Genomic DNA, 13,293 nt, shown 5'->3' with positions numbered 1-13,293 from the left:
TTTAGTTGGTGTATCACTCTATCTCTCGCACACATACACTTACATATTATTATTATTATTATTATTATTATTATTATTATTATTATTATTATTATCAAGATTAATATTATTATTAATCTTATAATTAGGAGTATTATTATTAGTATTATACATAAAATACTACGACGGGGTTATGAGCGTGTCACTTTCAAAAATGGGTTTTCGAGCGGGATAGAGCTAGGAAAACTATGGGTTATAACTATAGAGGTTATGGGTAATGTTCATGGGTATTATTGGCAAGTCAAACCTAGTGTTTATCATCTCCGTTGCGTCGATGTACTTTCCTACAATATTGAATCACAATATTGATACGTGATCATTTATATCTTATCTTTTATATATTAATTGTGTATCCATATCTAGTGCTCGAGTATATATATTTATGCATGCTTGTATGCTAAATTTCGTCGTTTAACAGTTTATGATGAATCACGAATTAAATACATATATTACCGATAAAGGTATATGATATGCATGTTTTTGGAAAGTTGACGAAAAATCAATAACTTTTCATTTAGAAATCGCGTAATTTCGGTGAACGAATTAAAAGATATGATCAACTGAATTATGATTGACATTAATTAAAATTGCTTTTGAATCTGCAATGGATATTTAAACAACTTGTTTGTAAGATTGATAAATTGGATTTTTGAATATTACTAGCCAAGTAAATGAATCCTTATATAAGGCACGTCTTGTTTTGTTAAACAATTGTCAAAATTGATTATTTTATCATATTTTAAAGCCTTATAAAAACTATAGTCTAATTTTACAAGAATTGGGAAACTATGTGAAATGTTAAAATGTTTCGATTATCATAATCATTCAACTATAGTATTGAATCAGATTGACTTTTTGAAATGACTTTTGATAACTTTTGTATGTCAATCTCGAGCATTAGGATTGAGATACACTATGACTTGACCTAGCTTGATAGACATTTATTGACCAACATATGTTCTCTAGGTTGAGATCTACAATTATTTGATATTCCGAGTTTCGGTCAAATTACGATGAACAACTTTATGTGCTGCTAAGGTGAGTTTCGTTTGCTCCCTTTTTAAATGATTTTGCAATATATATTTTTGGGCTGAGAATACATGCACTTTATTTTAAAAACAATGGACACAAGTACATACTAAATTCTATACTGAGTTTGAACCGAAAATCCCTTAGCTTTGGTAACTAGTAACTGCCGGTTATAAGAACTGGTGGGCGCGAGTAGCAGTATATGGATCCATAGGGCTTGATATCCCGGTCCGAGCTAGAGCACTAGCCTTTTAACGGACGTATGCTATTTGAGAAGCGTACACGTTGGTTTGCGTGTATTATTAAGATAATTATACAAAGGGTACAAATTATATATACGTTAAGTTTAGTTACCAGGGTGCTCAATCTTGTAGAATATTTTGATAAACATTTCTGGATGAAACAACTGAAATCTTGTGATCCACCTTTATGTACAGATTATGCAAAACATTAAAACTATGAACTCACCAACCTTTGTGTTGACACTTGTTAGCATGTTTATTCTCAGGTTCCCTAGAAGTCTTCCGCTGTTTGCTTATATGTTAGACAAGCTATGTGCATGGAGTCTTACATGGCATATTTTTCAAGGAAACGTTGCATTCACCAAATCATCACCGTGTATCTTATTTTGACTGCATTGTCAACGGAAGTACTATTGTAAACTATTATTTACGGTGATTGTCTATATGTAGAAATCATCAGATGTCGAAAACCCTTGATTTAAATATTCATTTATGGTGTTCCTTTTCAAAAGAATGCAATGTTTACAAAACGTATCTGAATATTCATTTATGGTGTTCCTTTTCGACCCAAGCATCATAAGTAGCTCTTCGGTATTAGACGTTAGTATCTGAATGTAGAACCTCTATGATGACAATACATGAAAAACGAGTTGGACATGTTGGGTCACATGTCAAAATACGTTTGCGTTTTGTTTTTCCATTTTTCGTTTGCCTTTAACGTTTTTCGCCTACATTTTGCACCTACGTTTCAAGCTTTACGTCTACGTTTTACGCTTTACGTCTACGTTTTACGCTTTACTTCTACGTATTAATTTACGTTTACATTTTACATTTACAATTTACGTTGACGTTTACGTTTTATGGTTATGTTGCATATGCATTTACATTTTTCGTTTACGTTTTCATTTTTGTTTAAAATTTTTATTTTACGTTTGACGTTTTGCGTTTACATATGCATTTTACAATTAATCATCTAATTAACACGGGGCTAAAAAACTGTTAAAAAAATAAAAAAAAATAAAACGAATACTTCTGAAAAACCTATTTTTCTTCTTCCTCCACAAAACCCAGCGAAAACACAAAACAAAACGCAATCATGACGGCGACCGTAACGAGCGCTTGGTCCAAACCTGGCGCCCGGGCTTTAGATTCTGAAGAACACGAAGACGAACTCAAACAAGAACAACAACCCCAACACCCGCTGCGTCTTCTGATTTCCCCGATTTGATGACAGCAACCCAAACGAAAACCAAAAAAAAAAAAAAAAAAAAAGGTGCGACTCTATCTCTCGGTGAATTTGTAACTGGTAAGGTTAATAATAATAGTTATAAAGCAAATACGGGTTTGACAACTGAGGATATGATGATGCTTCCCACCGGTCCGAGACAACGGACCGCGGAAGAGTTGGATAGAACTAGATTAGGCAGTGGGTCAGATCTTATAGCAGTTATAGGAATAGTAATGAATCTTGGAGGTGGGGACCGGGTAGGAGTAATGGCAATGGCGATGATGAAGGTAGGAGACCTAGTATGTGCGGATGAAACTGATAATTGGGGTGCTGAGAAAAAATCGACTAATGGTGGTGGTGGGTTTGAGAAGAATGGGAATGGGATTTGAATCGAACAATGAGGCGGATAATTCGGATAATTGGGGGCGGAAGAAGGATGTTAAGTGCGAAAGTTTGGTGGTGCGTTTGATAGTTAGAGGGATAGGAGAGGTGATGGTGATTTGGATGTAGTGAATGGTGCGAATGTGAGTAGGCCTAGGTTGAATTTTCAACCTAGGAAGTTGTCGGTTGTTGGAGAAGTGGAGACGGTGAAGGTTACGAGCGGTGCGAATCCGGGATGCGAGGCCGAGGGAAGAGGTGTTGAAGGAACAGGGTGAGGATTGGAAAGAGATTGATGAGAAACTTGAGGTAACCAAGATTAAAGATTTAGGTTCGGTTGATCGGTTTAAGATGGGTCGTGGGAAGCCGAGGTCTAATGAGGATTCGACTGAGAGGAGTTGGAGAAAGAATACAACAGAAGAAGTTGTTGATGTTTCTCCACCAAGGTTTGATATTCGCATTACTTCATGTTAATTCGGTTCATATAATAGTATAATACTTTGATTGTTACTTGTTACATGTTCAGTGTAATATGCCTTGTTTGTTTGTTTGTTTGTTTAATGTGTATGCCATTGTTGATTTGCTTAGTTAACTTGTATTGCCGTTATAATTAAGCTAGGTTTGTTTCTAGTCATGAGATGATAATTAGATGATTTATTAAGCTTTTTGTAGACAAAATTTCATTCCTCGTCCCTGAACTTTACATCAAATTTGACTTCTCGTCCCTTTTTTTTTTTGTGCATCCCTCGTCCCTAATGTATCACAATTTTACATCCCTCGTCCTTTTTAGGGACGAGAGATGTAGAATTGACAGAAAGAAAAAGGACGAGGAGTCGAGAAAAAGGACGAGGGATGTAGAATTGTGATACATTAGGGACGAGGGATGCACAAAAAAAAGAAAAAGGACGAGGAGTAAAATTTGATGTAAAGTTCAGTGACGAGGAATGAAATTTTGTCAAAAGAGTGAATTTTTGTGACCACATTTATACGTTTACAAATTCTTTATCTATATTTAACAACCACTTATAGCATTATGTGCAGTTTTCTTTTGGTTTATATCTTTATTATTGCAATAATTTTTGTAGGTTTGTTACTTTTCCTTCTTCAAGCAGTTCTTTTGGTTTGCTGTGTATGTAAAGCACTTATAATGGACCGATTAGTTTGCATGCTGCTTTTTTTCTGTATTTTGTTTTGCATATGTTACACTCCGGTGTTTGTTTTTCAGTCTGTAAATCTTATTATGTCTTATGTCTGCGAACGCGCAGATATTTTTGCTGCATAAAAACAAACAGTCTACACTATTCAGCATACCTTTAGGCAACATCTTCTCTCTATAGACTTGGTCCGCCGCAGATCATTAGACAAAAACATTTTTAAAAACAAATAACACCTCATATTCTATGCTGTTTGATCACCATGGTCATATGTATAGACTGCACTACTTGATTTATGATTTCTAAGTATATCTTTCCCTTACATATCATGGATTTCCTCTTAAATGATTTCTTATGATTATGTTATGATCTGCCCTGCATGCCGTACCTTTGTTTTATTTTCTCTTTGGTATATTATCCATTGTTAGCTAGTGACGGAGCTAAGTTGTTCTTTGACTTTGAAATTTGTATAGGTAAGGTAAGCGTTAATATATTCCATGACAGTTTTAAGTTTTAGCATCTTACATAGTTCGTATTTGTGGTACTAGAAATACCTTTTGATTTAAATACATGTTCTTTATAAAAAGAATATATTCATCTAAATTTCATATTATTTATGATGTATAGTGGTGACAATAGCTATAACGGACATAGAGAAGAACCTGAAAAAGAAGAAGATGCACAAAAGTGATGATTTGAATCGGAAAAACGAGCAATGAGTGGTCCAAATTGGATTTGTGGCAAGTTTCTTTTTCTGTTCTTTCATGTTTTGGTTGGTACTATTGCAACTTTTCATAGACTTGATGAGTAGAGTGATTTTGCAGGGTTAATGTGCATACTTGTTTTAATCTATGTTTATTCTCTTGTCGTTATGACCTCAGTTTTCCCCCCCCCCCCCCCCCCCCCCCCCCCCCCCCCTTCAAACTTGAGTACATGTATCAAACCTTTTATTTATTTGAGCATAAATATCGGATATGTGCATTCTTGAGTCATGTAATCATGTCTCTTGTGTGTTCGATTTGGTTAATTTTGTTACCAAAATTTCTGGCTGCAAAGATTGTGTATGTTTTAGATCACACAAACACTCTTGCCTTCTACTTATGACTTATCAATCTTTTTCTGTTAAATTTTAACATCTTTATTTATATATATATATATGTTGGGTAGTTGTGAGCTACATCAAACCATTTTTTCTGCTCTCACACAACCCAATCACAAATACTACATAATTCCATAACCTATACCATACGGATCAGTGGTTGTATACATACTATCAGTTTTAGGGTTAAAAGAGTGTTATTCTTATTATTAGCTTGTTTATACAATGATTTGTTTAGATATTACTTTGTTTATGTAATGTGGTCGTAATGATGATGAACTGGGTAGTGACAAGTCTCGTGTTGGTTGTTGTTGCGACCATTGATGGAGCTCGTGGAGATACGATGGTCAGTGGTACCGTCTTTTGTGATCAATGCAAAGATGGGGAGATTAGCATTCTTGATTATCCTCTTGGTGGTGAGTTATACTCTTTTTAACTTTCTTAAACACCTTAATTATAAGCTTAATCAACGTTAACCAAGTCGGATATATACAACCAAAATAATCCGGCGGATGTGAAAAAATAATTTTAAATTATTGGAATACAAAATTACTGTTCCGCTTTACTTTTTAAGTCTATCTTATACAATTTTAACATTAAATATTTTTGTTTGTATCATATAATATTTTATGAAAGTTATACCAATGAAAACACAATTAAAAGCATAATCCATTCATCATATGATTTTCATTAAATATTATATATCACTAATAAAAGCATTTAAAATCAAAATTTAAAAACAAACACTTTGAAAAGTCAAATAGAACAGTTATTTTGAGATGTAGAGAGTAATATAATTAGCTGTAAGCCTATAACAAAACAAAATTATCATTGAATGTTTTTTTTAAGTTTGTGATGATATGTTGTAGGAATAAGAGTATTACTAACTTGCCCGGGTGAGAACGGGCAGTTCACAGTGTTAAGGGAAGCAACTACAAACTGGTTAGGCGCGTTCGCAACTTCATTTCCAGGTGTATCGGACATGAGTAGTTGTCGGGCACAGATCTCCGGCAACGGGCAGGGTTGCGGGGCAGCAGGCGGTCCCGCCCAAGACTTCAGACTCATGTTTAAACTGTTTGATGATCAAATGTATAGGGTGGACCCCTTGGTTGCTCAACCTACCACGCCTTCCCCCTTCTGTCGCCGACCATCGTCCTCACCTGACCCTCATCTACCGCCTCCTCCTCACCTCAATGTTCCGCCACTTACTCCGTGGCCAACAATGCCGCCATTATCTCCATTGCCATCACTGCCGCCATTACCTCAATTGCCGCCACTTCCACCTCTACCTCAATTGCCGCCATTATCTCCATCACCGCCAATGACTCAGTTGCCTGCAATGTCACCGTCGCCTGATTTGCCTCCATTGCCACCTACTCAGCCGCCTGCAGTGTCACCTTCTCCTGAGGTTCATCTGCTGTCGCCACCAGTGACTCAGTTGTCTCCATTATCACCATTTCCAGAGTTGCCACCATTACCGCCTTTACCTCCGTTGCCTCCAGAACCATTCTTCAATTCTTCTGCGTGTCCATACCAGTAAGTTTTATTATCTGTTTTACATTTAACATAAAATTTAATTGATCATACAAATATACTTTCCAAGTTTGATCATCCATTCGACATTAATAAAACACACAATCTACTTCTGTCAGCACATTGAAGCGAACATGTTTACACAAAATAAATATAGACCCAACAAAAGAATCAATGACCAAAAAAATAGAACATACATAAATAATACTTTTGAACCAAACTATTAAAGTATAACGAACCTAGCAAAACATGTGATGTTAAAGCCAATAAAGAAATGTGATGTACAATGTTGGCAATCTTATTAGCATCTGCTCTTGGAACATGTTAGTTATATTGAAGATTGAAATCGAATATGATAAACAAACATTTCATACTATTAATGTTTGGGTAAAATAAAGTTTTTATTTTAAAATTTAATAAAATAACAACGGTATGCATTCCAATTTCATATAATGAATATGTTTACGGTGACAATAAGCATTCAACTTCAATATAATGGATGTGTTTTCATTCAAAATATCCATTTATATTTCATATGATGATGTATTTGTATATGAATATGTGACTGATTACACCTCACTGATGTATTTAGTTTAACAAAATGTACAATGTATTGTGTATAAATCAAATTTGATGGTATAAATATTACCCTTCATTTAAAATATGATCTAACCTACTAATTTCCTATGATGTTTTGAACTAGAATGTGGATGATGCCCCAACACAAATGCTATTGGAATGTACTGAGCCCGAATTTAACAGTAGCACTTGTTTTTGGACCATTGGCTTCAACACAATACGGAACAAACATTACGTTACTTCAAAGCATGTATGGTAGAGGCGAACCTTATCGGACACTTCTAAGGGAAGGAACGACCGCTCTTTTAAATTCCTACACTAGCAAGCAATTTGTTTATCAGCCTCTAGAAATTGTTCAACGATTAAACTTAGCATTGATGAATAATTCTATGCAACAAGTCCTTGTGACAGCCTACAAGTTCATAAAGGCGAATTCAGGAGAAAAAGGAAATACTACTTGTAAATTCATTGATTGTGCTTCACCAACAAATTAATTAATGATACTAAAATAATACATTAATTGGTTTTTCTATAATACACTAATGAGTTGTTTGAGTTAAAATTTTGACAGCTTAATTGGAATTCTAGTTAGAAACAGTCGGGCCCAATTGTTGGTGCAACAAGATATTAATGCAATTGTTGATATGTATGGTTTAATTCGAAGCATTTTAGTTCAATGGATTGCTGTATATGTTGTAAGACAGCACGTTTGATATGGACAAAAATGAAAAAGATGATGAAAGGACAACACATCCTGAAAACAGACGTCTCATCTTTCACTTCTTATGTTTATTGACCAGTTGACTACGCATTTGACCACTGACCCCTTACGTTCACATCCGGTGAACAATCAATTTGAAAGTAAACGATTTATTTTATTAACGTTTGTTTACACGAAACTAGTTGGATTTTTTTTTTTTTTTTTTTTTTGACAAAAATATTAATAGTATATATATTAAAGAATCGAGGTTTCGGTGATACAACATTAAACAGATCATAACAATCTTTAGAGACACTATGTTCGTTCTAAACAATATGAGCCACACATAGGCACTATAAGAATTACAACTGAAAAATCAAACAAATACAACCCACCAAACCTAAGTCTAAAACATAAACAAATAAACTCGATCCCGAATTCAACCCCGCAACAGTACTCCTCAGAAATCGCAAATTCAAACCAATCACCAGGAGACCCAAGAACACTTAACCCGAGGCCTATTTACCGAAGTCAACTAAGTCAACAACGCCGGCAACCACATCAAACCCGCAAACGACTCGACGATGAGAAAGATGGAATGAATGAACTAAACCAGCAGCTACCGAACAGAACCAAAAGCCGAATCAAACCATGAAGGAACCAGTCATCTTCGCCACTTTTATAATGACATTTACAAACCCCCGGTCCCAAATGGACGAACAAACAGCGGCCAACTACGACTAGCAACCACCAACACCACCTAGTGACTACCACCCGCAGTCCACCACCATAAGCCACCAGTACCACCCGCGGCCACCTGGAAACCAGCCACTACTGTGAACAGCCACCTAAAGCCGCCAACAGCATTCACCAAAACCCATCACCGTCGGCGGCAGAAGACCATCGGAAACTGCCGGATTTCACACAAAACACACACACCACCACAGATCTGCCCAAATCGCCCCCACCCCATCCCATAACCGATTACCGACCAATCGGGAAGTAGAGTTCCAGACGAGGAGCTCGCTGCCTACAAACCCACTAAGAATGACAACCAGCAGTGAAAGTAAAAGAGCCACCTGAGCCGAAGCTCCCCACCCCGACCGACGGCGATAAACCGACAAGACAACCCCAAACCAAGAACCGGAAGCCAGATCCCAAGGAAAACCCTAACAAGATCGCTACCTGGAGACCGGCCTTGTGGCCGGAGAAGCCAAACCGGCAAAAGCCGTCGCCGGAAAAGGAGAAAAACGGTGGATCTTATTTCAAATAGAAAGCGAGTAACACTGGACCACCGGCGAGATGCCGGTGGTCGGTGAGGAAAACGAATTAAAGCTTACAAACCTGTGTTGGTAGTAGTCACGGAGATGAAGAAGAAGAAAGTAGTAGAAGAAGTTATGATGGTTGCTTCGCACAAACAGATGGATCAAGGGTTAAGAAAAAAGAAAACAAAAGTAAAGTTGTTGATGATATAAAAGGTGAGTAAATAAATGTGATGTTTTAATACAGAAGATGGTGAACAAAAGAGATAGATCGGAGATAAACGTTGGCCGGAGTAGAAAGGAATCAAGATAAGGTTTGCACAATACCTAAGAGAAAGGAAATTAGAGAGAAGTAACAATAATACTTCGAAACTAGTTGGAGTTGCATATTATAGTTGGAGTAAAGTTAATGGTCTGAACTAAAGCTCGAGCTTATCTTAATTTATAGTTGTAAGTTCGAGTTTTTGTATCATTTTTTATGAGTGTTTGATGAAGTAGTTCAATCTTGAGTTTATTATTGTAAATTGACTAAAAAAATACAATAATCATAATATAATATTTTAAATAATTATGAAGGGTTTTTAGTAATTTAAAATCTATAAGCTCTTAGTTTTCTTAGGGTGCGTTTGGATTTGAATGAAACTAGCTTGTAGCTGGAGCTAAAAAATGAGTTAGGGGCTAATTATGTAATTTTACTTCAATAAGTTTTCTAGCTTATTTTCATAAGCTACTTCAACTAGCTTATTTTTTCAAAGCTTATTTTTTATAAGCTCTGAAATATTTCTCTGCCAAACAATGCTAGAAGCTGAAGATTATGAAAAAAAAATAAGCTTAAGCTCTCATAAGCTCTTAGAAACTTGTGTGTCAAACACCCAATAGAAGCTATTTATAGAGCTTATTTTTCTAGAGCTTGTGAATTTCATAAGCTCTACATTTATATTCCACCAAACCAAACTTAAAACTTGAATCTTATTAAAATCATAAGTGGAAACTCTTATAAACTCTCTAACCTCTTACAAGCTATACGCCAAACACACCTTTAGTAGTAGTTCTTTTTTTTTTTAGGAAAAAACAAAAACTTATATATGAGATCTTTCATAAAAAAAAAAATAATGTACAAGAAAAGGCCCGAAAGAAACGCCTCTAACCTAGAAAGCTTAAACGAAAACAACCTAAACAACAGAGCTATCTAAGTATGAGCCGAAACACCTAAAACCAAGCAAATTGGCAATCAACAACAATAAGAAAAGGCTAAAACAACACAAACGACGAAACTCTAACAAAGCCGATACAAGAAATGTCATAAAGGCAATATAATCCACAAAAGCAACAAGAACAACATATAAATAACCCCTTAGGAAAATAAACGCCAAGCTTTTCAGTCGCCAATGAAGCCTTTCGAGGTCTATTCCCATTCCGTTACAATTTGCCATCGGTATTTTATACTCCGTAGTTCTTTACATAACAAGATTGAAGATTTTATAATTCTAAATTTCATGGTTGGTTTTTTGTCAATAAATATTAAGCTCATTCAAACCATTACTATTAATCGCGAATGTGTAATTATATTTTAACTAGTAACAACAAATGTTATGTGATCTTTTCGATATAATATGATATTTCAAGTTTAAAAGTTATTATAATTTACAAAAATATATTGAAAATAAGTTTTATTATAGTAATTCTTACTAAGAGATTAACAAGTTAATATAAGTTGAAAATCTTTGTTCGACTTTGTCGTTATCCATCAACTCTCTCATTGTTAGGTTTTAAATGTCGTAGCACTTTGTTACAGAGGTATACACTTATATGAGTTTCAAAAGTGCTTATACAAGCTCATATATAGTTATAACTTATACGTAGTATGTTTTCAAAAGACACATTAAAGAAATTACAGATTTTGACCGACTATTGGTGATGTAATCGTAGAGACCTCATATTCATATTGAGTGTTGGTCGATTAAATGTAACATAAGAGACCTCATATTAAATGTTGATTAAATTGACATACTTTACATTGAAATACTTCAACAATATTTGAGAGTGTTCTTTTTAATTAATTTACTATTTCTTTCTTCAACAACGAAAATTATCGAAAAAATGATTATTATCAAAAATGATAAGCACAAGCAAACAACGAGTAGGCGTCGTGGTGGTGACCTGACTTCTCATATGGGGGTTAGGGGTTTGACTCCCAGTCGCTGCAAAATATCATTTGTTGTTACTGTAGACGTACTAGGATCTTAGATCAAACGTAATAACTAAATTAGAGGCAGAAAACACTAAACTAGGATGAATCGAATACTTAGTTCACCTTGGGATCAATCTTACCAACAATATGTTGATATAATCGACGCCATAATGATTGTATTCGGTTGGGATATGGTCTAGGACGATAGTAACAGCGAAAAACGACGGCAAGAGGGTGTAGGGTGTGTAACCTAACAATGTAACCCGACTTCCCTATTTATATACCATTACAGTGACCATCGGCCGATGGTCTTGTCCTTCGGCCCGTTGGTGTAGACAATCGGTCGAGTGTCAGAGTCCTTCGACCGAGGGTAAAGACTGTCGGCCGGTAGTCTTAGCTTTGAAAATTTTAAAACTTAAAACTTTTCACCTTCAAACTTTACCTTCTTTTTCACATCCACTCCCCCTGGGACTGATCTCCATAGTATAAAAACAAACATACTTTTTTCTTTTAAACTCTAAACAATTTTTCAAGTTTAACGTAAAACATAGGATTCCTTTCACAGTAAACCTTTCCAAGAACTGATTTGCCATGTCTAAACTTAAAACATAAATGCACATGCAAATAACAAATACCGCAACTATTTTTGGATTTTCAGATATAAATGCACATGCAAGGCTATAAACCAAACTACTATTACAAGATCCAGTGTGTCATGATCAGCAAAGACATATTCATCAAATCTTTAACATCATACGTCTAAAAACATTCAGCTTATAATATCAAATATATCAATCAATTACATAATCACAAATCATATGTTATTGTCATGAGATCAGATGAAGCAGTTTATCATGAACCACACTAAAACATAACACACATTTTTGTGAGTTGACACACCAAGCTGATTTGATCTTTTTGATTTCGGGGATCAGAACTGAACTATGTTGACATGTTAATTCAGGTTTAATGAAACAGATAAGAATAACTTTCAAATATATCAATAAACATTTATCAACTTTCACGCTAGATTTTGATGATCACGTTAGAATTAATTACTTTAACATCTTGCAATGTTAGATTTTGATCACGAAGTCAGTCCTCATTTGAGATCGCACGATGTTTGAGGTAGAACAATTGAGCACAAATATATTGACGTTGTCCTCTTATCACATCAATGTACTTTCAATTTGATTGAACAGAATCATCTCACGATGTTTCTAGCAACCCTGTCAGCCATGAGCTTCTACCTTAAACTTATACCTTTCGTTTCAGATAACATTGTTTATCTCAAATTTATTGCATACTTTGAGAGAACGCATACCAGCCGCTATAAACCCCATACTTAAACGGAAATCGTATTATGTACGGTGTTAGATGGATGGTAGTGATATATATTTGAGTGATGGAACGCTAAGGTATCCTCCAGCCGATATTCCCTGCTATCTAGGTCAATAGGTACAATCCCATATCACAGAATGTGTTAAGTTCTCTATATTTGATGATTCGACACAATCCAATTCTCCCCCTCGGATGTAGATAACTTAAACATCCAAACATGTCTCGGATAAAAATACCGTAGAATCCTTCAACCATGTTCAATTCTTGATCCATGATTCTCTTGCAATAATGTGGTGCATCAATGTATTTACAACTTGAGTAACAAAACATAAGCCATATTTTTTTTTTTTTTTTTTGATTTTGCAATTATCTCCAAGCTAGATTACAAAAAGTAAACAAAATAAATAAAATAAATATAACTGTACATGATGATTCCCCATTGTCTTTGACTTTTGTGGTATCTGCACAGAAAATCAATCTTCTGATGTTGAAGTCTATAACCCAATAATGTTGCGTTG

The 13,293-nt window shown here is 35.1% G+C and overlaps 1 protein-coding gene and 1 pseudogene across 1 annotated transcript; both read left to right on the top strand.

Annotated features, from left to right (window-relative positions):
- The first annotated feature begins 2,352 nt into the window (after nt 1-2,352).
- Nucleotides 2,353-4,942, top strand: LOC139845123 (eukaryotic translation initiation factor 4B3-like; annotated as a pseudogene).
- Nucleotides 4,943-5,202: 260 nt separating this feature from the next.
- LOC139842646 (uncharacterized) lies at nt 5,203-7,775 on the top strand. The gene is made up of 3 exons (XM_071832763.1): nt 5,203-5,585; nt 6,039-6,705; nt 7,406-7,775. The coding sequence occupies exons 1-3, from the start codon at nt 5,438-5,440 to the stop codon at nt 7,773-7,775; spliced, it is 1,185 nt and encodes a 394-aa protein (XP_071688864.1). The 5' UTR covers nt 5,203-5,437.
- Nucleotides 7,776-13,293: the final 5,518 nt, after the last annotated feature.

The sequence above is a fragment of the Rutidosis leptorrhynchoides genome, chromosome 4 (genome assembly GCF_046630445.1).
Source record: "Rutidosis leptorrhynchoides isolate AG116_Rl617_1_P2 chromosome 4, CSIRO_AGI_Rlap_v1, whole genome shotgun sequence".
NCBI classification, from domain to species: domain Eukaryota; kingdom Viridiplantae; phylum Streptophyta; class Magnoliopsida; order Asterales; family Asteraceae; genus Rutidosis; species Rutidosis leptorrhynchoides.
The sequence above is the reverse complement of the archived record's forward strand: the minus strand, read 5'-3'. Positions and strand labels throughout refer to the sequence as shown.